Source organism: Amborella trichopoda, chromosome 11, assembly GCF_054954075.1.
Source record: "Amborella trichopoda isolate Santa Cruz 75 chromosome 11, AtrichopodaSantaCruz75HAP2 v2.0, whole genome shotgun sequence".
Taxonomy (NCBI): Eukaryota; Viridiplantae; Streptophyta; class Magnoliopsida; order Amborellales; family Amborellaceae; genus Amborella; species Amborella trichopoda.
The window spans coordinates 40,211,807-40,239,671 of record NC_142346.1 but is presented as its reverse complement, the minus strand read 5'-3'; the positions used below and the strand labels follow the sequence as shown (position 1 = coordinate 40,239,671).

The following is a 27,865-nucleotide window of genomic DNA, read 5'->3' as shown; positions in this document are numbered from 1 at the left end:
TGTCGAGATGATCAATCGAAGGGTTTTTAACATTAAAACTACCTTTTTCGATGGATTTTTTAGGTGCATCCGTAGTTCTACATTATAAGGTTTGCATCCTTATATAAACTTTTTCTTTGATTTAATGATTCCAACCTCATATCACATTTTAATTTTTACTTTTTTTTAGTCTTTTATTTAGTAGGGCTGTGCTCCAAGCTTTAGGCAGTCCAAGGTTAAAATCCTCAGAGTGCCTTCTAAATATGGCGAAACCCCAATAGAGTGGTATGAGGTGCCCATCCTTTGACCCCTATTTTTTTCCAAAAATAACAATTAGAAAGCGATCCGAGGATGGGAACATCAGACCACCCTAGAATTGAGTTATACTAAGTTCAGAGTGCAGTCCAAGGTCCCCATCCTCGGACTGTTGTTTTTTTAAAAAAAATAATAAATAAGGCATAGTCCAAGATTAGGGACCTCTAATTGCTATTTTTCTCAAAAAATAAGAAAGAAAGAGCAGTCCGAAGATGGGGACCTCATAACAAAGGCATATCAGTGCAGCTCAATGTGCGGCAAAAATAAAAAGGTCACGACTCACGACACACTTTACACATGCGGGCTCACAATTGATGCAACGAATTCATCCATAGCTCTAAGAGAAGAACCACCAGGGCTCTCCTCCTCCGCCATCCCTTTCCTGAGTGCCTCTCTCATCTCACCGGCCTTTCTCCTCATCTCCGACCCCTTCTCCCCTTTCACCACCGCCGCCACCACTCTCGCCACCTTCTCTCTCCACACCTCCACACAAACCCCAACTTTTTCATCCCCCAACATGGTGGAGTTCAAGAATTGCTCAGCCCCCATGGGCCATCCAATGAGAGGAACTCCTTGGCTTAGGCTCTCCAATACCGAGTTCCACCCGCAGTGGCTCAGGAAAGCACCGGTTGCCTTGTGCGAAAGGATCATCAGTTGCGGCGCCCACCCCGTGATGATCAGGCCGCGATCTTTCACCCCCTCCTCGAACCCCTCCGGAAGCCACTCTGATCTGAACTCAGCGGTTATGGGGGACTCCAAGGGCAGTCTGACCACCAAGATGAATCTTGCACCACTCGACTGCAGCCCCATTACCAGCTCCTTCAGGTTCCACCCGAAACTGCGTTCTGCGACCCAAATGAAACGTACAGGACCGAGGGAAGTGGCTGAGTATCGAGCCAGGCAATGCAGCTTTCGGCTGAGATCCCCAGTGGCTTGCCCCCGCGCTCCCTCGCCCCATTCTCGGAGAAGAGAGAGAGAGGCAAGAGGCACCCAATTGGCCAGACTTCCGCCCGGTCATGGTTTACAGTAGCCTTAGACCATCCGGCTCGATCTCCGCCACTGCGTTGCATAGCATGCCGTCCCTCTTCCGATGCATGGAGAGGGATATTTGCCTCTGTAGAAAGATCGACCATCTATCTTTGCCATCCGCTGCTCTGAGTTGGCTCACGAGCTGGGTCCGGTGAAGCGTGGCGCCCGGCATACCTGAGACCGGGAACTCGTCGGCGTCAGTCCCCACATGGGGCAGGTGAAACCATGTGGATGTGAACCCCAACGTGCCGAAGGCCCCACCGGTATTGAATACAACGTGATGGATGCCGAGCCTCTCCGCCACCAACCCTGTCCAGCCATAGAAGCCTTCCGCGATGATGCAAAGCGGTAGGCGGCCATCATTGCGGGCATTATCGGAGACGAGGCGCTCTCAAAGGCGGGCTCGAGGGTCTCGCAAGCTTCAAAGAGGCGGATAATGAGATGGTAAGGGAGGGCGTCCGTGTTCTCGGCATCCAGGGGGAGGCCATGGTCGGCGCTTGAGAAGGGGAGCTCGGCGACGTCGACGGCACCGGCGGCCTTGGGATTGAGCATGGAGCGCAGCTTGGAGGCGTTGTGGGGGGGTGTTGACGAGCGTGATTTTGGGGGGGCTACGCTCGGAGAGGAGCTCAGCAATGGCGGCAAATGGAATGAGGTGCCCCCTGCGCCATGAATGGCATCATCACCACGTGCTTCCGCTCATCCACCACCATCTTCTTCCGCTTTCTCTCTCCTAAACGTAGAGAGAGAAGCCAAGGGAGTGTTGGTGTAGAGAGAGTGAGGCAGGAACTCCATGTATATCCACATTCCAGACAGCCGGGGGCCGCAGACTGGCGGAAAGAGAGACGAACCGGTTGGAATGTCCGTCAACGTGGACAATAGATGACCGTTGATTACATGTCTTGTCGGGATGTGTGGTCCCACCTCTTGCATTACTGTGGTTGCGCCAAGAGTACGTGGTCCGGCGCGAGCGTATCGTCCATTCAACTGCGACATCCGTGTAGGATTTTTCCGTGAAGAAAATCGCATGGGCACTCGAGTGTGTTTAAAAACGTAGAAGTTCTAATATGAATGGGACCGTGCAATTTTTTTAAGGAAAAAGCTTATTTAGGATTGCAACCTTATCCTGCAGAAGGAAGGTGCACCTCAAAAAACCTAGTAGAAAATACTCTTTTGGAAGTTAAGGAAAGTTTTGTTGACCTCTCTATTTTCAAGATTTCCAAATGTTTATAGACTTACTTCAGTTCTTGATGATGGATTTTTAAGCCATGGTTTCCAACAATAGAATTATATCTTTCGACAAAGTTACAGTGCCTCTTACTTGTACAATATAACATGGGGACCCTATGCAAACCTCATCTATTTTTTGAAAAGTAATGATCCCATAGGACCTTCCTCCACCTATGTGTGTAGGACTCCAAATGATTACCATTAAATTTGACATGGATCACTAAAAAAATTATCATATAGGTGTGAGACTTGATTTTCTAAAGATTTGTATCAACTTTAATGGTGATCTTTTGAAGGTCCTATACACATAGATAGGAGAAGGTCCTATAAGATTATTTCTCTTTTTTTGAAAGCTCATAAGAATTGAGAATTATATCAATTTCTTTTTCTTTTTTTTTCCTTTGTGAAAATATTCGCACCACGACTCTAATGGGGTTCTAGAGGACCGACAAAAAGATGAGAGTTGATGAGGATGACTTAGTGATTAATCATTTTTTGAATGTGGCTTGGGGACTAATCATCTTTTAGATCACTCAATGCCTATTTGTGTTTTGTCAAAATATTGGACTCCTACAAGAGTAGAATGTTAATTTTCTCTCCAAGTAAAATCCCACCTAGAATTAATTTATAACCTCAACATTTTGGGGATGTGAAGTCTTCAACCTAACCGATCTCAAATAGTTTGGACAAGGCTAGGATGATGATGATTAATCTCTTCGATCCATTGATTAACCTCAATAAATTAAAAAAAAAAATCTGAATTATACCTCCTATTCACTTGAAAAAAATAATGTCACGATATTGAATGGAGATCATTCAATTTTTAGAGTGTTAGAGAGATCAAATTTTAAGATTTTTTTTAAAAAAAATAATCTGCATATGCGCTCTGTGTGTTATTTGGTTCAGTTGGAGTGTACGGTGGAGGTTAAGGCTCATTTATGTGTCAATCTCTTTTGGTACTAACCAGTGTTTTAAAAATCGGCGAGTCACCCGGTTCGACTCGGGAACCGGCACAGGCCGTGCCGGTTTCAGCAGAAAATCGGGAACCGCCCGATTTTAGAACAGAACCGCCGGTTCCTACCTGATGGCGGGTGTGCTCACCTCACGTTTGCCTCCCACACGTTGCTCACCTCACGTTTGCCTCCCACACGTTGCTCGCCTCACGTTTGCCTCCCAGACGTTTCTACACACACAATAAAATATCTATTACACATGACTTTATAGAGATCCAAGCAACACTCATCCTTCAATGTGGGATAATTCCCACAAAAAATCATTAAAGCAAGATGATTGAATATATATTATTATAGATGATAATAAAATCACATGTGGTGACGTGGCCATGTTGGTTGACAACATTGATTTTTGAGTGTATAACTTGAGTTCGAACTCCACAATGAACATCAAAAGATATTTTGAGTTTGAACCCCTTATTGCACAACAAATTTTTTATTTTTTTGAGTTCGAACCCCTTAGTCCACAACCAAAAAATACAAAAAAAATTTTGTTGTCAAAAATGATAAACAAAGGCAAATACTGTTGTAAAAAACTAGAAAAAATATAAAATAAAAGGTTTTTCAAGATAAAGATAAAAAAAAATAATACAACATTTTTTTATTTTTCTGGTAAAAAAAATACAATTTGTTATCAAAAAAATAAACAAAGGCAGAAAATACTATTGAAAAAAAATAGAAAAAATATAAAATAAAAGGCTTTTCAAGATAAAGATAAAAAAGATAATACAATATTTTTTAATTTTTCTTGTAAAAAAAATACAAGGTAATATAACAAGTATTTCTTGCAAAAAAAATAAAACAAAAGGCATAAAAAAATAAAATGTACTTTGGCAGCATCATTTTTTATTTTTCTTGTAAAAAAAAATAAAAAGTAATACAACAAACAAGAAAAAAATGTAGTACAACATCTTATTCTTTTGTCAAAAAAAAAAACAAAGATAATCAACAAGTATCATATTTTTCTTGTAAAAAAAAATAAAAGAGGACACAATAAGTATTTTTTGTCAAAAAAATAAAAGGTATTTTTTAATACAACCTAAGAATAAATGGTCTAATTATATTTTTTTATTTTTATAACATGATGGTCTTTAACATAAAATTAGTAATATTAATTTAAAGATATGATCCATACAATGAGGCCATTTGAAATCTCTCTTTCTGCTAACAATCTTTTCTACTAATTTATTCTAGAAACCTAAAAAATTAAAGAAAATTGGTACGCATTCTAATAATTTATAAATTGATAACCAAATATTTTATTTTATTTATTAATTTTTGTATTATAAATCATGTTGTGTACTATTTTTCTTACAGTTGTCAATAATACATTTTAAATTAGATGATATTATAAAATATTTTGGATTTGTTATTATTTATACAATAAAATAATTATAAAATATTGTTAGTATATAATATTATAGTTAGTTAGGTTGTAATAATTTGGGTTTTTTTAGCGGATTAGGGTTTTCCGTCAATTCGAGATTTTAGTGACCAAATTTTCGTCGATTTAATCAACTCTTTATTGTAGTCCATATATGATTAGATAATTAATCCATGATATATTTAATCCATGATAATTCTAAGATTTCTTTTGTGTGATGTAAATTTAATGGTCAACATAAGTTCATACAGGGAAAGAGTATCTCAATATTCACAAATTGATGAAAAAAATAAAAGTTAATAATGTAGTACCCTCGTTTCTTATTGGATTCTTAAAAAATAACATTTATAATGAATTTTAATAATTTTTTCGGATTTTTTTGAAGCGTTAATCCTACCGATTCAGTCGATTCCCGATCCGGATCGTCGATTTGCCGATCTGAATCGATTTTTGAAGAGCCCAGTCAAAGTCACCGATCCACTTTTTAAACCATTGGTACTACCATTACATTATACATTTTGCTATCGTACGGATCTTGATCGATGAAAACTACTCATTAACCGTGTGAAAAAATAATGAATGGATTTGGGGCATTGGTGGTTAGTGGGACGGACGCCTCAACATAACATTAATATATTAATGGGGGTGGATGCCTCAATATAATATTAACCTATTATCCTATTTTAAATTTTTTTTATAAATCATCATGGAAATTTTTTTATGCCTCCAATAATTGGATGGCCCCTTTTCAATCTTAAAAAACTATTTTTTCAAACACAGAGAATGCAATTTGAAAATTACTTTTTTTAAAGAGCCAATGGCTTGAACAGGTTATATCCGCAAAATTTAAGATCCCAAAAATACTTGGAGACTGAGTCTTACACGAGAGAGTAAAATGCATAATATACTTCCATTGGGAACACAAACTCTTTTGGCAAGTTTAGAAACTAGTCGGGCAAAAATGATTTAATGATTTGCACTATATAAATGGAAAAAGTTTACATAAGGTTGCAACTTAAGTAAAGATGAATCTCAAAAATCTATCAAGAAAGGTTGTTTTCACATTTAAAAACCTTGTAATTGATCATTTCGATATCGATATGGATGAATATGAAAAAAATATATATATGATTTTAGTTTTAAAAATAGTGCATCTTACAACACAATATCTAAATCATCCATTTTCAAGATTTTCATATGCTTGTAAATCTACCTGATTTTAATCAGTTTTGGAGTTTAAAATTTTATAATTAGATATGAAAATAGATTTTAGATAATCCTAAAACTCTTTACACTAAAAGTACATGTTATGATAAAATTTAGAGGTGCGCCTTAATTGGATTGTTTAAGGTTGCAGCCTTATAGAAACCACACCCAATAAATAAAAGAAAATTATAGATGAGTAGCCAATTTGACACAAGGTATGGTTTGCATAAGGTTGCAACCTTAAACAGTCCAATTAAGGCGCACCTCTAAATTTTATCACAAATGTAATTTTGATATCAAAAATTTCAAGGGTAGATAGAGAATCTATTTTCCTTTCTAATTATAAAATTTTAAGTCCTAAAAATTATTTAAATCAAGTAAATCTATAAACACATAAAAATCTTAAAAATGGACTGCCCAGATATTGTGTTGCAAGATATACCATTTCGTGGACTCAAAATCCTTTTTTCTTCTCATATTCATACATCTCGATATTGAAATGATTAATTATAAGGTTTTCCAACATCCAAACAACCCTTTATAATGAATTTTTTAGGTGCACCTTTAATTCCACATTTCAATCTGATGTAAACTTTTTGGAAGCATCTACAAAACGCCCATAGCTAAAGTTGTATAGTACTTCACTTACACCTTGTCACCGTCTAAAATTCATCATACGGTCACAATTTTCGGTGGTATTTGAATAATTTTTGTACTAATCAGATTTATCTAAAATTTGAAGCGTATGTACATATGACCAAGTCACACCAAAATAAAATATTAAAAAATAATAGTCATAAAATGAAATGATGAAATTACCCCTGAAACTTTATAGGGGTATTTTACATAATTTTTATCATTCCAATTATTTATTTTATATTTTATTTATGTGCATCTTATTAAGCCGCACACACTTATAAAATTTCATATCATTATAATTTGTAAAAAACTATTAAAATTCAAACACTATCAGATATCTGTGACCGTATGATAAACTTTGAACGGTGATAAATTCGTTGGTGAAGTACTATATAACTTCACCGATATGTGTTTTGTAGTGTTTTCAAACTTTTTTCCTTGCACATAAGCTAACATTTAAACAAACAAACGGATTAGAAATTAACTACGAATGGTTGGTGCGTGTGATATCACCTTCTGATTTTGACCTTTGATGTAGACAGCGCTTGAGGATAAGTTGGCCGAACTCTTCGTTGGAGGAAATCTTTAAGCTGGCATGGGCCCATTTAGTTGGCCCAACATTGATTAGGAAATATTTTTTTCTAATAAAACAAAATTAGTTATGTATTATTATTATTAGAAAAGCTTTATATGAGAGATGAGGCCCAGCCCATGAATAAATTATAGGGCAAATTTCCACCCGATGTCTTAGGGGGAAGTCTCTTGAAGGAGAGTACTCCCTGGCTCGTTCAATCTACAAAGCCCCAACGAGTTTTATCATTAGCAAAATGTTGTCAAAGCTCAAGTTGAAGAAGCATGAGATACAATGCGATGTGAGAAACCTACATGGTAAAAAACCAAACCAACAAATGTAGCGAGCGATGATGTGAGACAAGAGAGTGATCAAGCCTTATTGAATCCTTTTCTACTCCTTATCTTGCTTTCCTCTTCTAGTATTGAGGTCCTCCCCTGCTTCAATTCAACACAAAGGAAAAGCAAGCCCTCCTATGAATTAGATAGAGGACTTTTACCTTCTCTTGTTCACCGCCTAGCTTGCCTTTGTTTTGATACCTTATTAGTAATAGTGATGGCTACTCCTAATAAAGGGACAACACCAAAGGACAAGCAGAACTATCTTTAGATAGTTAGAATGTCCTTCTCTTGGCTTAAAAAAAAGGAATATCTTTATCCTTGTATCAAGGAGTTATCTCTATATATATATATATATATATATATATATATATATATATATATATATATATATATATATATATATATATATATATATATATATATATATATGAAAAATATTGATATTAGCCCATTAGTTCATATCAAAATATGAGCCCAAGGGTTCAGATTGAATCTGAGCCGATCTGACGGTCACGACTTCATTTTCGCCTATAGACTATAAAACAACTATTGACGAAAATGAACAGTATTTTCGCCCATAAACTCCGTGCCATCCGATTTTTTCGAACAGCATGGATTAAAGACCGTCATGAACATATAAAGGCTGTGACAAGAATTTTTTACGCAAAATTGACCCAAAAAATATATAGGGACCGCCAAGGCTCAGGTAGGTCCGTGGCAGTTTTTAAGTAAGTAAAACACTGTAGCAATTCGTCAATAGACGTTTTTAAGTGAATAGAGGTAATAATTATGATTTTTTGATTTTATTGAGGTTAATCTATAGGTAGAACCAAAAAAAAAAAGCTCTAAATGCTTTCCTTTTACTTACCTTACCTGATAGAAAAAAAAAAAGGGAGATAATTTTCCATTTTTTATCCCTATACCCATTTGTCTTTGTACCCATAATATAATAGGGACTTGAAATATAAGTTCCTTTTATGATTTAGATTCATTCTCCATCGGTGGATCGCTTTTTTATTATCATCCGAGCCTTGTCTACATTATTTTTGTGGTCGACTAGGTTGCCACATCCCCAAAATTTTGAGGTACTAAAATCATTCTAGGTGGGATTTTACTTGGAAAGTAAATGGACATTCTACTCATGCAGGAATGGAATATCTTTAGACAAAAAACAAATCAATCTTAAAATTGAGTGATCTAAATATGATTGGTCACTATGCCACATTAAAATAGTGATTAATCACTAAGCCATCCTTATCAACTATATCATTTCGCGGTCCTTTAGAACCACATTAGAACCGCTTACGAATATTTTTCACAAAGGACAAAAAGGAATAAGATATAATTCTCAATTCTTAAACACTTGTGCTTGAGCATTAGAAAAAAAAGTTGAAGTTTGTATAAGGTCCTCACTTTATACAATAAAAGTGAGAGGCACCTTTAAATATTGCTGAAAGATATAGTTTTGCCGTTGAAAACTAGTTTAGTGGTTTGAAAATCTATGCTCCACCCTAATTATAAAATGTAAAATTTCATGAACCTTAATGATCAAGTATGTTTATAATCACGTGAAAATCTTTAATATAAACGGTTCAGATAACTTGTACAAGATGAACTAATTTTAAGATTCGAAACTCTTTTATTTTTTTAATATTCATACATTTTGAAGTCAAGATGATCAATTGAAAATACTTTTAATATTTATACTTTCTTTTTTTTTTTTAATAACGGTTCAATGTAAATTTTGGGAACTCTCAAAGGCATGCTCGAGGGTCTCGGAGGCTTCGAAGAGGTGGATAATGAGATGGTAAGGGAGGGCATCCGTGTTCTCGGCATCCAGGGGGAGGCCATGGTCGGCGCTCGAGAAGGGGAGCTCGGCGACCTCGGCGACCTCGGCCTTGGGATTCAGCATGGAGCGCAGCTTGGAGGCGTTGTGGGGGGTGTTTACGAGCGTTATTTTGAGGGGGTTACGCCCGGACAGGAGCTCAGCAATGGCGGAAAATGGGATGAGGTGCCCCTGCGCCATGAATGGCATCATCACCACACGCTCCCGCTCATCCACCACCATCTTTTTCCTCTCTCTCTCTCTCTCTCCTGAATGAAGAGAGAGAAAGTTGGGTCCGAAGTTAAAGAGAGAGAGAGAGAGAAGGCTTTTTGTTTATGCAGTGTGCTGGGGAGATGGGGTGTGTAGGGGCTGAAGCCAAGAGACTGTTGGTGTAGAGAGAGAAAGTGAGGCAGGAAGTCGATGTGTATTCGAGACAGCGGGGGGCTGCAGACTGGCGGAGAGAGAGAGGAATCGGTTTGAATGTCGGTAAACGTGGACCCATAGATCACCGTTGATTACATTGTCATTTTTGAAAAACTTTTGTCTTTAACAAATTTTTTGAAATTTTAAATTTTATTTTATAAAATTTTAAATTTCATAGAGTTAATAATGGATTTTCAATCTGGTTTCGAACAACAGAATTATATCTTTTGACAACATTTAAAGGTGCCTCTTACATGTACAGTATAAAGTGGGGACACTGTACAAACCTCACCTATGAAAGCTCAAGCACTAAGAGTTTAAGAATTGAGAATTATATCAATTTCTTTTTCTTTTTGTTTTTCTTTGTGAAAATATTCGCCCAACTCTAATGTGGTTCTAGAGGACCGAGAAAAAGATGAGAGTTGATGAGGATGGCTTAGTGATTAATCATTTTTTGAATGTGGCTTAGTGACTAATCACCTTTTAGATCACTCAATGCCTATTTGTGTTTTGTCAAAACATTGTACTCCTACAAGAGTAGAATGTTCATTTACTCTCCAAGTAAGATCCTACCTAGAATTAATTTTAGTACCTCGACATTTTGGGGATGGAACCTTTTCAACCTAGCCGACCCCAAATAGTTTGGACAAGGCTAGGATGACAATGATGAATCTCTTCAACCCATTGATTAACCTCAATAAAATAAAATCTAAATTATACCCCCTATTCACTTGAAAAAAATGATGTCACCATATTGAATAGAGATCATTTTTTTTAAAGAATAATATGCATACGCGCTCTTTGTGTATTTGGTGCATTTGAGTGTACCGTGGAGGTTAAGGCTCATTTATATGTCTATATATTTTGGTATTAACACTACATTGTACATTTTGCTATTGTACGGACATTTATTGATGAAAATTAACCATTAATTATGTCTAGAAAGGGAAAAGTTTATATAGAGGTTGTTTTGATGTCCAAATATCTTTAAATTGATCATCTCAATATCAAAATGTATGGGCATGAGATTTCAAGTTTTGAAAATAGTGTATTTTGTAACACATTTTTGGACCGTCAATTTTCAAGATTTTCAAGCTTTTCAAGCTTTCATAGATTTGCCGATCTACACTATTTTTTAAGTTTTAAGTTTTATAAATAAAAATAAAAATATATTTTAAGGCTATCACAAAGATTTTCAATATTGAAACTACATTTATCAATACTATTTATACTATTTGAAGGTAGGCTCTCATTTGATTGTTTAGAGCCTAGGCTCTATATAAACCGCATCCGTCAAAAAATAGTAAATGTGTTTGGGGCATTGGTGGTTAGTTGGGCGGAGGCCCCAACATAACCTTAATCTATTAATGGGGGCGGATGCCTCAACATAATATTAACATATTATCTTATTTTAAATTTTTTTTATAAATCATCATGATATGGACATTTGTTCATGCCTCTAAAAATTGGATGGTCCCTTTTCAATCTTAGGATATTATTTTTTCAAATACGGAGAATGAAATTTGAAAAGTGATTTTTTTTAAGATCCCAAAAATACTTGGAGATTGAGTTTTTTAAGATCCCAAAAATACTTGGATATTGAGTTTTTTAACATCCCAAAAATACTTGGAGATTGAGTTTTGCCCGAGATAGTAAAATGCATAATATACTCCCATGGGAACACAAACTCTTTTGGCAAGTTTAGAAGTAAATATGCACCTCAAAAATCTGTCCAGGTTGTTTTAATATTGAAAAACCTTGTAATTGATCATCCGATATCGATATTGTTGAATATGAAAAAAAAATTTATTTTGAGTCTTAAAAATAGTGGATCTTGCAATACATTATCTAGATCATCCATTTTCAAGATTTTCATATGCTTATAAATCTACTTAATTTGAACTATTTTTGGAGTTTCAAATTTTATAAGATATGAAAATACATTTTTAGATAATCTTAATAATTCATTACACCAAAATTACATGTTATGATAAAATTTAGAGGTGTGCCTTAATTGGATTGTTTAACGTTGCAACCTTATAGAAACCTTAAACACAGGGTGTGGTTTGCATAAGGTTGCAACCTTAAACAATCTAATTAAGACGTACCACTAAATTTTATCATAAATGTAATTTTGATATCAAAAATTTTCAAGATAGCTTGAGAATCTATTTTCCTTTCTAATTATAAAATTGTAATTTCTAAAAATTATTCAAATCAAGTAGGTCTATAAATACATGAAAATCTTGAAAATGGACGGCCCAGATAATGTGTTGCAAGATATACCATTTCGCAGACTCAAAATTTTTTTTTCTTTTCATATTCATACATTTTGATATTGAGATGATCGATCACAAAGTTTTCCTTCATCCAAACAACTTTTATGTTGAATTTTTTAGGTGCACCTTTAATTCTACATTTTAAGGTTGCAATCTGATATAAACTTTTTTCCTCGCACATAAGCTAACATTTAAACAAACAAACCAATTAGAAATTAACTACGAATGGTTGGTGCGTGTGATGTCACCTTTTGACCTATGATGTGGACAACGCATGGTTAGGATAGTTGGCCCACCACGTCGTTGGAGGAAATCTTTAAGCTGGCATGGGCCCATTTAGCCGGCCCAACAATGATCAGGAAATAATTATTTGCTAATGAAACAAAATTAGTTATGTATTATTATTAGGAAAGCTTTACATGAGAGATGACACCCTGCCCATGAATAAATTATAGGGTAAATTTCCATTCGTTGTCTTAGTGTAAAGAAAACGTATACAATAAAATCATTTATCTTTGGTACAAGATAGTCACAATTAATCTTAATCATTGGATATAAAATTAGATGGCTGCATTTATTCCATTGACGAAGCTCAAACTTCAAAAGAAATTTTATCGAACTTAATGATGCACTTAAGCTATTAAATTTCACATCATCACATAGTTGTAAGTAATTGTGACCAATAAATGGTCTCATTGTATACAATCCCTAGTGTAAAATGGTGATAAGGAGATGTAAAGAGTAAAGAATTGATTATGATTTTGTTCCCTTTTTCTACCCTACATATAAGATATTTGGGCACTCGGGAGATGAATGTGAAAGAACTCGAGGGAAAGAACAAGGGCAAAACGGCCATGGGGAACCACTTAATAGCTATTTTTTGAAGTGAAGGAGTTTACAGCCGAGTCACTTTTTAAGTAGACCACCAATAATGGAAAAGGTAGGGAGGTCTGCGTTGAGGCCTGAACTTGTTCTTCTTCTCGTGTTCGCTTGCTTCCTTTCCCTTGTAAAAGAAAGATATGGAAGGGAAAGTCGGCAAGCCAAATCTTTTCAAAGCCATCATGCATAGGCTCGAAAGCCAACAAGTACCGGCTAGTGTGAAAGTCGTTGTGCTAACGCGCATCTACTTTCTTGTTTGACTTCAGCTCAAAAGCCAACAAGCAACATCCGTTTCTTATTTCTTACTTGTCATTGCTGGCTCGAAAGCCTACGTGCGCGCTAGCTGAGATACAGACTGAGATGAGACTAGCTAGGCTAGCTAGCGCACACTACGTTTTTTTGTAGCCGGTGCAAGTGCGGATGAGACACAAACAGAGATACGGACTGCGATGAGACTAAGCGCTCCCCTTCGATGGATCGTGGCTCTAAACAAGCTGAATCTTCTATCACACTTGGGTCCCACGGTTCAGTGAATCTTGTCTTCTGGCCATCTTCCCTTTGTGCTTGGTTCTACGATTATCCCTCGGTCTCTCTCTTGGTCGATTGCTGCTTGTTCTATAGATGTTTCACTCGCACAGTCCCTTTGTTCCTATCCACTGAGCTTCCTCAATCTTGCTTTCAGCTGTCAATATAAGTAAATGGCTGGAAATGGAATGACTTGAGTTACAATATCACAAGAATTAGATCTTGATCCGATGGTTTCCATCTTTATTCAATTAATCTTTTCGCAGCAAAATTCGGGATACGGGTACATGATAGGGGCACAAATGATAAAAATAATAAAAAGATGTTTCCTTTGATTGAAATTACCAAATTACCCCTACAAATTTTAGGGTATTTTTGTCATTTATTTTTTTGAGATATATATATATATATTAATGGAAAATACTATGCAACGCCTATTGGCGAAAATGAACAGTGATTTCGCCTACCCCTATCATCGTCCAAAGTTCATCGTATGGTCACGATTATCCTGTAGTATTTTTTTTTTTTTTTATTTCTACAAATCGGAATGATCTGAAATTTTGAACGTGTATTCATTAAAAATAATGGAATTTTTGAAATTATAAAAATAATATTTTACATAAAAACAATTAACCAAAATACCCCTAAGAAGTTTTGAGGGTATTTTGGTCAATAAGGGTATATATATCGCCCCAATAAGAAGATGGAATGGCTCAAATTTCACTAAAAAATATTTTCTAGAAAAAAATAAAAATCAAACAAAATTTGTCGTGACATTGTGATACGAGCAATCGTAGTCATCCTTTCATATCGAACACTGAGAAGTGGGGATACATGTAATTTATAGGTGGTTGGGGTCATACAGAAAGCTTTCTCTATACTATTTTTTGTATGATTAGTATTTTTTAATACTATAATACACTCCATAAATTCATCATTAGAATAAGATACTCTCTTTTTTCTTGTTTCACACAATCATGTACAGTTAAATATATACAAAAAAGAATAAGAAAAGAAAAGAAAGAAAAAAAAAACCCTTCACGCAATTTCCCATTCCTCCAATCTTTCTCGATATACGCCCCTATTAAATATTTTTATTCCTTTGCCTCTCCCCATCCTCCACTTTTTTACAGATTTAGGGCACATTTGGTAGGCGTGAAACCCATCCTCCACTTTTTTATAGATTTAGGGCACATTTGGTAGGTGTGAAAATACTTACGTGAAAGTATTTTCACATGAAAGAACTCCTAATGTGATTCGATACGGGAGTTTTTATTCATACCAATTAGTTCCAACATATCGTTTCAAACTAATTGGCAGCCAGTGTGAAAAAAAACTTGTATTCCTAATCATATGAGAGAGTTCTTTCATGTATTTCAATATTCAACATAAGAGCTATAAATGTTTACATCCACCTATAGGACGAGTCTATATCGTTAGATATATTATATTCGGTGAAAATATCTATCCATATGCTAATCTAAATGTTATTTTTTATAGTGCACATGTTCAGGTGGAGCTAACTCTTATGCAAAATGGTCAAAGTGTTATAAATCCGACATACTAGACTTGTTTTTCTTCTGATACATCACCTTCGCATAAACCTCTTTCATTCACCTCATCAACAATAACCCGAAATAAAAATCACTTATGCTATTTTTTTTTGGTTTAAAAGCAAAGTAGCCTTTGAAAGGAGAATAAAAGAAGGGATGCTAGACTATAAGCAAGGTTCAAACAAAGCAACAAACTTCTATTTTTCAGTTTTCCTTCTTCTTTTTTTCCCTTTAGAAGAGTATAAACAAATGGACCACAAGTTCTATTTCTAAAAACTAAGTATTTTTTTTTAAAACAAAACTTCTTTTTATTTTTCTTCTTTTGCTTTTGTTCCTTCAGTTGCTTTGCTCTCAATAATGATAGCTTTTCAACTTCTCTTATAGAGGAAGACTCCACCACTCTGGCATCAATACAAGATGATCAAGCTGATGCAACATATGCTCATGATGATGAAAATATTATTGCTTAAGAAACCAATGAATCTAATTTTTCACCAGTCCTTGAGTGCTTTCGTCATCACATGGTTACAAGAACTCAAGATGGTACTCAAAGACCTCGGATTCTCCCGTCATGGCAGCATTCTCAAATGCTACTACTTTTAAAACTATTCCTATTAAACCTAAGTCCTCCAAGTCTGTACTAAGCCATCTTGGTTGGCATCGTGGAATGGAAGAGAAGATTGCAACCTTACATGTTAATTCTACTAGGGAGTTACTTTCGGTGTCTTCAAAGTATGAATGTTGAATGTTGTCATTGGATTTATGAAACTAAATTAAAGTCAGATGGCAGTCTAGAGAGACTTAAGGCCAGACTAGATGCTATAGGATACAATCAAATTGCCGAAATTGAATTCTCTAAAATATTCAGTCATGTTATTATGTCTATTATTAATATTCAAATTGGGCTTACTATAGCTATTGTTTGTACTAGCCTATCAAATAACTTAATGTGAAAAATTCTTTTCTGCATGTATTTTTTAAGGAATATGTATTTATGGAACAATCTTGGCTTTATCAACTCACAACCTCTTGGCTTTGACATTCGTTCTAGACCCTGACCGTGGCTTTTCTTGTACCATTTCGAAAATATTTGAGTCACGATTAAAATGCACTTATTTTGAGCCCATTATGATGGTTGGATGGCAAGTTATGGCCAAAGTAGCTGAGAGAAAGTAGCTGAGAGAGGTGACTTGGACTATGTTTTGTGTAACCATAAAAACTTGCAATCTATTTCTCTAAGATTTCTTCGACCCGGTCGTTAATCACAAGCGAGGCAAATACCAAATGAAAGTGCTTGTCGAGGAGCACAACATATTCAAATTTCATTCTAATCCACCTCACTGATCGGAAGATGGAGCGCCACTAGGGCTAACAATGGATGCATACCCAACTCAGGACCCAACAAGTATACCCGAACTGGGTTCGGGTATGGGTCCAAATTTGGACCCGTGGGTAAGGTCCAGGTCCAACAATACACACCAGGAAAATTTTTAGTATGGGTACGGGTATTGGTGGACCTGCCCCAGACCCGTTAGTTATAAGTTATTAAGTTATGTATATATTTAGGATTTTAAGCATATAAAGATTAATGATTCATTATGTACTTTAAAACGTAATTGTCTAACTAAACTATAACTTAACTAACTATAATTTAGTGCTAATTAAGCAAAATTAAATCATCGTGTTTTTTTACGGCCAAACCCTAAATCCCCAATTATGTTCCCAAACACAAACCCTACCTGTTCCGTGAGCAAACCCTACCTACTCCAGTGCTCTTGCTCAAGAGCACTGGATTCCCTCCGTCTCTGTATTTGAAACTTCAACCACAAAAACCCTAACCAACCGAACTCTGTGTCTGTGTGATCTTCTAAGCTTTGACCACATATTTACATTTTCTCTCTCTATCTTCCTATGGAAAACCCCAAATCTCTCTCTCTCTTCCCCTGTGGCCTGTCAAACCCTATTTCTCTTCCAAGCTAGATCTTTGATAAACCAAAATGGCAAGATTTTATTTGATTTTTGTGCATTTGTTTTTTGCATCATGATGCTCGGTGTAAGATCAGCAAAAATGACAAGTTTTTATTTGATTTATGTGTATTATTTTTTTGCATATTACGTTTCCCCGTTTCCTAGTTTCTTTTTTAATTCAATAAAACCATGTGCTAATCACGTGCAGAGTGATGCAGGTGCGTGGGTGCTGATTGCTTGTAATTAGGAATCTGTTAGCTTGTTGATAGGAGTTTGTTAGCTTGTTGTTAGTTGCTTGCTTGTAATTAGGAGTCTTATCTTGTAACGGGTCACTTTCCAAGTATGAAGGGAAGGTGGGGTAAATGGGTAGGGAAGTTAATAGCGGTTTGGGGAAAGGTTATAAATATCGATTTATATTGGGTTAAAAAAGGTAGTAAGTAAAATCTTCGTGCTTTGCACTTTCTGGATGGAGGTTTAGTTTCCCTCAAAGAAACTACAACTTGTCTTTCTTATTTACAATTGGTGTATGCTCTTATCAAAATAGGAAAAAGCAAAAACAAAGTTGTCTCACGAACTGAGAAATCTTGTCCAAGGTTTTGACGTGTACGCGGTGGACAATCCTCAACATCAAACACGTTCAGCTAGCAAAGTACTTAACATTTTGGTATCAGAGGCAGGCATGGCGGATCAACGCCTTGATCAAATGGAGTCTTAGATTGGGTGTTTGAAAGCGGATCAGGAACGAGGCTTCAAGGATATGATGGATTCCATGCAGAAGATGTTCGCTGTGATCAATGCTCGACTCGACCGAACGAAGAACAACCGTGAAGATGGTGAAACGTCCTACAATCAGCCGCCACCGGGGTATACAGGGCGGGCGTTTACAGGGCCACTTCAAACTGGCAGTGTAGGATCTGGTGGGACCTACCTTCGGCGAATGGTCAACCTTGACTTCCCCAAGTTCAATGGAAAAGAGGACCCTACCAGCTGGGTATGTAGAGCCGACCAATTTTTCGAGTTTCACCATACACCGGAAGAGGATCGAGTTCCTCTTGCCTCTTTCAACTTAGAAGGAGATGCTCAACTATGGTATCAACTGATGAAGGAAGAGGGTGGTATTGATTCTTGGGATACTTTCAAAAGTAACCTCCACGCTCGATACGGTCCAACCCAATTCCAGGATTTTTTTGATGATCTCACAAAGTTGCAGCAAACTGGTGTGTGGTGCGAGATTATCAAACTCAATTTGAGCAATTGCTAATACGCGCAGGTAGCTTGTCGCAGATACAACAGGTTGGGTGCTTCATAAGTTGGCTCAAGGATTGCATTAAAGCAGATGTGCAAGCTTGCCAACCTGCAACTTTGACTGCAACAATTGGTCTCGCTCGCCTCTATGAGCACCACAACTTAAATACTAAGAAAGCAACACCCAGCGAGCCAAAGAAGCCCATCCTCAACCAACCCAGCTCGAGTGGAACTTTCATGCCTGTCAAAAGGCTATCCCCGGCAGAACTCAGCGAAGCTCGAGTGGAACTTTCATGCCTGTCAAAAGGCTATCCCCGGCAGAACTCAGCGAAGCTCGAGTGGAACTTTCATGCCTGTCAAAAGGCTATCCCCGGCAGAACTCAGCGAACGTCGTGCAAAAGGGTTATGCTTCAATTTGGTAGTTTTTGACAATATTTTAATTTACAGCAAAAGTTGGGAAGACTTGGTCCTCATTGAAATAGCCTTATCTATTTTATGGACTAACCAATTATTTGTAAAAAAAGAAAAATGTACTTTTGGGCAGAGGGAGGTGAAATATTTAGGACATCTCACCAGCCAAGAGGGAGTGGCGGTGGATCCAGAAAAAATCACGACCATGACCAGCTGACCCAAGCCCACAACGTTAAAAGCTCCCCGTGGATTTATGGGGTTAACGGGGTACTACTGTAAATTTATACAAATTACAGTAAAATTGCTGCTCCATTAACCAACATGCTAAAAAAAGACAGTTCCAAATGGGACCCACAGTCCGAGGCATCTTTGGAGCAACTTAAAAAGTCAATGACGTTAGCACCAGTGCTCGCTCTGCCTGATTTTTCAAAGATATTCATTGTCGAGTGCGATGCTTCTGGGGGCCGGCGTTTGAGGGGTGTTGATGCAAGAAAAACGTCCCATAGCATTTTTTAGCCAGGCATTGCAACGTAAAAGCTTGTTTATATCTACTTACGAAAAAAAAATGTTGGCTTTGGCTCTTGCAGTACATAAATGGTGGCAATATGTACTGGGGCAACCCTTCATTGTAAGGACCAACCATCAGAGTGCAAAGTACCTATGGGAGCAAAGAATCTATACCCCAGCACATCGGAGATGGTTGATGAAGCTCATGGGTTTTGATTTTACCTTTGAATACAAAAAAGGGAAGGAAAACGTGGTGACTAATGGATTGTCCCAAATGGAAGAGAAGGACGAAAATTTTGCAATATCTAGTCCGGTTCCACCCTGGCTCGAGCTTATCAAGGGGGAAATATAAGAAAATTCCAAACTACAGGAAATAGTATCCCCCGTGAAACAGAGAGAAGCTTTGGGTCCTTGGTGCTACAAAAAAGGAGTCCTATTCTTTAAAAATAGGATTTTTTTGCTGGCTGAATCTTCTTTAATCCCAACAATTGTGGAAGATTTCCATTCCAGCATACATGGGGGTTCCACAAAACTTTCCAACGTATTAAATCCGTTTTTTATTGGAGCGGAATGAAGAAGAATGTCAAGGAACATATAAGTAGGAAAATATGTCACCGGCGGGGTTTCTCCAACCACTTCCCATTCCCCTACATGTATGGACAGATTTGTCCATGGATTTCATAGATGGTCTGCCCAATTGTAACGGTAAAACTACTATTTACGTAGTAGTAGATCGCCTATCTAAAGCCACCCATTTCATTCCAATCTCTCATCCTTATACGGCAACCTCGGTGGCTCAGATTTTTTTAACCACATCTTTAAATTGTATGTATGGGATGCCTAAGGTCATCATATGTGATAGAGACCCAATTTTTACCAGTGCATTTTGGAAAAACTGTTTAACTTGCAGCACGGCCTTAAATTTCTCATCAGCTTATCATCCCCAGACGGAGGTGGCGAACTGCACCGTCGAAATGTACCTCAAGTGGAGTGACAGGCCCAAGGAGTGGGCCCGTTGGATTGCTTGGGCCAAGTATTGTTACAACACGAGCGTGCATTCGGCCACCAAGAAAACACCTTATGAAATGGTTTACGGTCGTGCTCCACCCACACTGCTATCGTACATCCCTGGAACCACACAAGTGGAGTAGATTGATCGTGAACTCCAAGATCGAGATCGAGGCATCAAATAGTTATGGGAACAGTTGCAGTTGTCCCAGAATCGGATGAAGAAAGTATATCATGCACACCGGACTGAGAGGAGTTTCCAGGTTGGGGATCTAGTCTACCTTTGCCTTCAGCCACACCGCCAAGTTTCCATCGCCCTCTAGAAAAATTTCAAGCTCTCGCTGCAGTACTACGGACCATTTGAAGTGATTCAAAGGATAGGTCAAGTGGCCTACAAACTCCAATTACCGAGGGGTTCAAAATCCACCCAGTATTTCATGTGTCTTACCTCAAGAAGAACGTGGGAACAACGACGGTAGTTCAAAGAGATTTGCCCCTTCTATAGGAGTCTGTTAGCTTGTTGTTAGCTGTCTTCACATATTGTGTTGATAGTTATCTTGTAACGGGTCACTTTCCTAGTATGAAGGGAAGGTGGGGTAAATGGGTAGAGAAGTTAGTAGACGGTTTGGGGAAAGGTTATAAATATTGCTTTGTATTGGGTTAAAAAAGGTAGTACGTAAAATCTTCATGCTTTCCATTTTCTGGAGGTTTTGTTTCCCTCAAAGAAATTACAACTTGTCTTTCTTATTTACCTTTGGTGTATGCTCTCATCAAAATAGTAAAAAGTAAGAACAAAGGGTCTCGCAAACTGAGAAATCTTGTCCAAGGTTTTGACGTGTGCGCGGTGGACAATCCTCAACGTAAAACACATTCAGCTAGCAAAGCACTTAACATTGCATCTTGATGCTGGAAGATCAGGAAAAATGACAAGTTTTTATTAAATTTTGTGTCTTTTTTTGCATCTTTTTGCTCGATCGAAGATCAGCAAAAATGACAAGTTCTTATTTGATTTTCGTTTTTTCTTTTATGCGTCTTGCTGCTCAGAAAAAATGGCAAGGTTTTATTTGATTGTCATTCTTTCTTTTTTCTTCATTTTGATGATCGGTGGAAGATCAACAAAATGGAAAGTCTTTATTTGATTTGTGTGCCTTCTTTTCTACCATTTTAATGTGGTTTTTTTAGAAACTTCCTCTCTGTGGAGGAAGCTGCATTAAGGAAATTTGGGGAATTTTTACATAATTATGTATTAAAAACGAAATTTGTGGGATTTTTACGGGATCATGCATTAAAAAAGGGATCTGCTCATTTTTGCCCCAGGTCCAAGGTCTTAATCCATATCTTGGGTACGGGTACAGGTCTGGATTCTTTGGACCTGTTAGGTACAGGTACGGGTCCATAACTGGTATTTTGGGTCTGCGTCTGGCGGGACTAGACCTATACCCGACCTGTTGTCATCCCTAAGCGACGCAAATTTGGCCCAATTTTAGGGTTGGTTGCAGAATTTTGCTATTTTTTTAGTGTTCTTGGACTGCATTATTAGAATAGTATGACATACACCCTATTTTTGGAAAGCCAGGTCTATATGGTTCCAATTGAGATGAAATTTGTGGGTTAAAGGTTTTAAGACCTTCTGAGTCCATCTGTGAGGGTATCGAAGCCTTCAGAGCTTACATTTTAGAGATTTTCAGTGATTTTGTGTGTTCCCTATATATGCAAATGCGGTGTACAATTCTACCTTTACATCCCTTTTGGTACCGAATTGGGGTCAGTCATAACAAGGGCATTAGTTTGTGCTCCATGGCAATTTGGGCCTAGAAAGACCTGATGGCCTTTTGGCTTTTAATGGGTGAACCCCCAGCCATGGAAAAGTGGGGATTTCACTGTTTTTTAGCTCATGTGATTCTTGAACAGGGGCTTACAGCTTTTTCCATGCACAATTAGTACCCGGAAGCCATGGTTCCTATCATTGCATATGTGATTCTTGAACAGGGCCCGTCGGACTTTAGTCATGATTTGTAGTCTGGATTTTCAATTTGACTCTTACCGTCAGGAAAGAAAATCTTTTGACTTGATATAAGGTAATCATTATTAATGAAACCAAAAAGTTCCTAACTCTCAATTATTGAGAGCATTGGGTTTCTTATAACACATTGTTGTTCTATGTCAATTTAATAAGATATAAGATTTCCTATATTAAGGGTGGATGAGTAGGGATACTTGTTTGATGAGATGAAACCATTGTTTCAAAAAGCGGACCGCCCAGCGTTCACCCAGGGGCAGAACTGTAACTCCTTGAGGGTAATTTTGGATTTTTTTTTAATACTAAAAAGGTAAAATTGTGGGTTTTATGTTCATTTGAAGTCTAAACACCCATTAAAGGCTATTTTAGAGAGAGAAAACCCAAAAAAAAAAAAAAAAAAGTATTCTACTAGGCGCTGAGCGGTATTTTGATCATAAACGGATTGACTGAGAGAGGTTAAGAAAGAGTGGGTTTATATATTTTCAAATAAATTGATTAGTTAGTTATTAGTATAACGAGTAAATACAGAAAGAAATAAATCAGTGAGTCGGGTTTAGGATTGAGTAGGTGAGTTGGTGAGATGGGGATGTAGAAAGTTTAAATGGGTTGTGGAGAAGAAGAAAGAAGGAGGAAAGCGGTGAGCAAGAGAGAAGAAAATAAGGACTGTGGATGAAAATTTAAAAAACAAAGGGTTAAAGCACGAGGGAAGAATTTAAAAATGGAGTCGAGCGCGATGGAAGAGAAAATAATGCTGGAAGAAAAATTGGCGTGGAGTGTAGATGGAGAGACTTATTTGTGGCCAATACAATTAGGCTGAATGAGATCCCGACTTTGATTCCATGGATAAATCTTTAGAGATAAATGAACTTTTGGAAAGAAAATTAGGACCCCACATGGTACTTTCATTACAATATCTATAATGATAACATATATACATTTTATATTATCAACACTTTCCTATAATTATGCATGCAACATACACTTTTCTATCCCGTTATATTCTCCTAAATTTTTTTAAATGTGTTTTGCATAATTGCCTTATAAAGGAATTGATAATATTTCTACCGAATGGGGTTTCCGAAAAATTAGGATTGCTGGATTTTGCTTTTATTAAAGTAGAGATGAAAAAAAAGACTTCACTCTAGAGAGAAAATGTTTGCTTACACATTTGAATAAGATATGGAGCTGCATAAGGGTGTAGTATGAAATATAGGCCATAACATGAAACCATGTGGCAATGAGCAGCAACATGAGGATAGGTGCTTCCCCAAAATGTGCACAAAAGAAATATTTTACAAAATAAAACCTGACACCAAGAAAACAAACTAGAGCAACGCACATAAAGATAACAAACTCGCCCAAACTACTTCCATTGTCACTAGAAATACAAAAATGGGTTTATATATATATATATATATATATATATATATATATATATATATATATATATATATATATATATATATATATATATAAAAGAGGATCGTGAGGAACTCTAGGGAATTTAAATCCCTGTTACAATTTACCTTGAGAAAATATAGACCCGGACACCTTTGATTCGTTCCTCGAAAGAAAATGATAACAGTGTCGGGGCACATTGTGCATGTGTACTTGTTTGACATGGGCACTTTCATTTACTTCTCTACTCTTTCTGCATGTCAGAAGCCTTCCTTCAAGTGAGTATGGGTTGCAAATATTCCCCTCTTTGGGTTTTGACATGTTCTTAAGATAGAGAAGTTCTAAGTCTTGCTGAAATATATGTTGAAGATAAGCTAAGTAGGATCTCTCTCTTTCTTACACTAAGGGTGTTAGAATGTAATGCTATCCGATCTCTCTTTTGTAAGTGCGTGAGAGAATGTATTTATAAAGAGAACTAATTCTAGATGGGTAGACTTGAACTTCGCAATTTCCAACATCTTCTTCTCTGCAATGTTTGTACCAAATAAGTATTAAGCCTTTGGCTGTTATTTTGAATATGTTTGACTTCTTTTAAACTTTGACTTCTAATTTAAACCAAAACAAACTCATTTGAACAAGCTTGAATCATGAGAAAACTCATGAGATTAGTTACATCTGGTTTTCAACTAAATATGTTCTAATCCAATGGTTTTCAACTAAATATGTTCTAATCCAATGGTTGTAACTTTCTGCTGGAAAATCTTTTGCCATGAATATTTGTAAACAGGTAGATGCTCAGAGACAGACCTAATGGTCCAAGTATCGTTCAATTTGGAAAAAGAATAGAGAGAGTTATGCCTTGTCAAAGTTGGGAAATTTCTGCTGCGATTCTGAGTAGGAAATCATGAATGATGAAGCTTATAACTTGATACCCTTAAATGATCTAATCTTAAAATTTTAATATGTTATGAAGTTTATCATAATACATGTCTCCACCAAATTTGGTGATAAAACTTCCAGTATTTTGGGAGATACGAGATTTTGGTGGTTAAGAATATGACACAGTCAATGCTGTCTAATGCAGTCAACTCAATTTCACATGGAACATTCTTAGGATCTGATGTTCATAAGGATTGATAAAGCTCTGAGTTGGGATTCAAAGAGCGTTAGTATCATTGAAAAAGTCCTTGGCGATTGAGAGAGATGACGATTTCCTTGACTGGGTATCATCCTAACTGCTACATAGCACGTTGCAGATGAGCTCGTACTGCCAAGGTTGAGACACGGGCACTAAACCCATTGTCATATGACTAGAATCGATCCAAGTATAACTTTTCCCCTAGTTAAAAGTCAACTTTCATGCATAAAGGATGATTTTGGCGGTTAAGCATGCTTAGACAATGGGTTGTGAGATCCTATCAAATGAAGTCCAAATCTGGTGAATTTTGGACTAAAGACATATAGTGACAAACAATTGTCATATGCGAAGTTTTACCTTGATTGAATATGAATGATGAAGTTTTCATAGGTTCGGTTGGTTGTTAAAAACCTTTTAACTGGTGAAGTCTTTGAAAATTTGTCAATTATATCCAAATTCGATTGCCATAGTCTCTAAGTTGTTCCAACTATTTCTGTATCTTTAACTGATGGAATTTCTCAAAACTTGCCAACTTATATCTAAACACCCCCTATATAAAAACGATGGGTATATGATGGCTATGAGCTCATTGATCCCACAGTTTGGTCTCAAAATGAGATTTTGTAACAATCCCCAAATATGTCCAACAATTAAGTTAATGATGATCAATCGCATAACTTTCAAGGCATATAAGGCCTTGTCGGGCAATTGTCACTTATCTTTTTTAGGTATTTCCCACATATAACGTATCAATTGACCATTAATGAGGTCTTTCTGTCCCTTACACTTGCATGCATTTGAGGACTACTCGATTTGCATATTGAATTTTTCCCATCCGTTGATTTATTGTGCTTTTTCTGATATCAAGGTGTCAAAAATCACCCCCAACAATAGGCTTTGGAGATATCTATTGCACTCAGTGGATCAAGTGAGAAGCAAGGGCAACAGGAAAAAATAAATTAGTTTTTCTACAAGTGAATGAAGAGGGAGATAGAGTATAATAGGTGTTTTCCAAAATAATCTACCTCGTGCTATGCAGAGAGGGAGACGTCTAACCATGGTTTTGGATACTTGGCCTTTCAAAAGAGAAGGCTATGCCATAGAAAGTAAGACAAGGTAAATGATAAAAGAATTTTTTTTCTAAGAGATGAGTTAGTCATATGTTTGAACCTAGGGAAGCTTTAATGGTTAATAGAAATATTCCAATTTGTGGACCAACAAGACGGGCTAAATATAGACCTTGTTTTGGAAATCTTTTGAGCGCGTCTCTATTTTAGCTATCCAATAATTAGTGATTTACCTTCTAATAACCACAAGCAAAAAAACGTTTACAGAGCAGTAGCCTATATTTTGCAACCAATAGCCCCTATCTTCTTCAACTCGCACTTCAAACCCGATTTTAATAAACCAGAAGGAAAAAAGTTTGCAAAGCGGTAGCGCTAAAGTTTGCAAAGCGGTAGCGCTATCTTCTGCCACCAATAGCCCCCATCTTCTTAAACTCGTAGTTAAAACCCAAAAAATTATACAGTAGCTCATCTTCTTCAACTAGACCCGTTATTGTAGCTATTGTTTATTTCCAGATATGCAAGATTTATTTTTTGGTTCTGCAAACATAGTTGTAGCTATTGTTCCAAAAAAATAAACGGATTTGGATTCTTTGTCAAGATCAGTCTGTTTAATTTTTTTTACTTTATTTTTAGTTTTTTGCTACTATTATTTATTGATAAATTCAAAACACTTGAGTTCACTTAGAAAATAGTCAAATCAATTGTTGAATTGTTTTTTTTTTAAAAAATTAATTTAACTCTTCAATCTCTTTCAATGCCCCCAACATAATTTCTCTTTCAATACATCTCATTTAGTCATAAAGCTTTCTAGGTTACTAGCCAAATTTCTCCAAACTTGTTTTTTCTTTTGATTGCTAGAGAGAGATGATCGAAAGGCTTTAGCACAAGAAAAGAAAACATAAAAACTATGATGGCTTATCGTAATAAAAGTATGTTATTCTAAAGTGTTAACATCTTGAAAACATGTGATTCCAAGTCAAGACGTAAAGGCATACAAAAGGTGTGGCTAATTCTCATGCTTTATGCAATTATAATGTTTAAGCTACATACTAATAGGGATTGTACGCTCAACTATGTTTTGAGTATAAAGCCAAAAAAGAAAAAAAAAATGTTGGTAATGCATTTCCCATATTTCTTCTGGACATAGCCAAACAGTAACAATGTATTTCCCAGGTCGCATCTAAATACTACCCAAACAGTGACAATCCATTTGCAGGTAATGTATTATGCAGTAGGGGCCGTTTGAATACCTGGAAATATATTGTCCGTGAAATATATTACGGGCATAATACATTACTACGTAATACATTACCTGCAAATGGATTGTCACTGTTTCGATAGTATCTAGATGCAACTTGGAAAATACATTGCTACTGTTTGGCTATGTCTGGAAGAAATATAAAAAATGCATTACCATCCAAATATGAAAAATATGGCTATGTTTGGCTAACATGATTAAACTTTGGTTTTAACATGATATGTCATTGGAATATTATGATTGGAATAACATAATTCTATTGTGATAAGCCTTATTGTTATTTATTTTTTATAAAAGTATTTCAAATGTCTCTCTATATATAATTTCAAATAAACAATAAATTTATGATACCAAAATCAAAATATTTATGGTACAAGTTAAAAAATGGGAAGTAGTTTGATTAATAAACTAGAAGGTTTGGTAATTGTAGTAGAAAAATTTGAAGCATTAGAAGAGACTAAAGGGGTACCTTATTTTAATTGAGCTTTTACTAATATTTTATGAGGATTATGTTGTATGAATTTTTTTATTATGATTGTGAAGTGTAATTTCTAATCGATTACCTATTATTATTTTTGTTTTTATACGAGAGCTGATGACCGGCTACAACTCAAATTGGAGATGGATTATTTTTATTATTTTTGTTTTTATAGGAGA

The 27,865-nt window shown here is 36.3% G+C and overlaps 1 protein-coding gene across 1 annotated transcript; it reads right to left on the bottom strand.

Annotated features, from left to right (window-relative positions):
• Nucleotides 1-451: 451 nt before the first annotated feature.
• LOC18436928 (UDP-glycosyltransferase 92A1) lies at nt 452-9,907 on the bottom strand. Its single transcript, XM_088850631.1, is given in 4 exon segments — nt 452-1,124; nt 1,127-1,300; nt 1,303-1,713; nt 9,457-9,907. Coding segments are annotated over 4 exon segments (1,440 nt in total). The 5' UTR covers nt 9,773-9,907; the 3' UTR covers nt 452-585.
• Nucleotides 9,908-27,865: the final 17,958 nt, after the last annotated feature.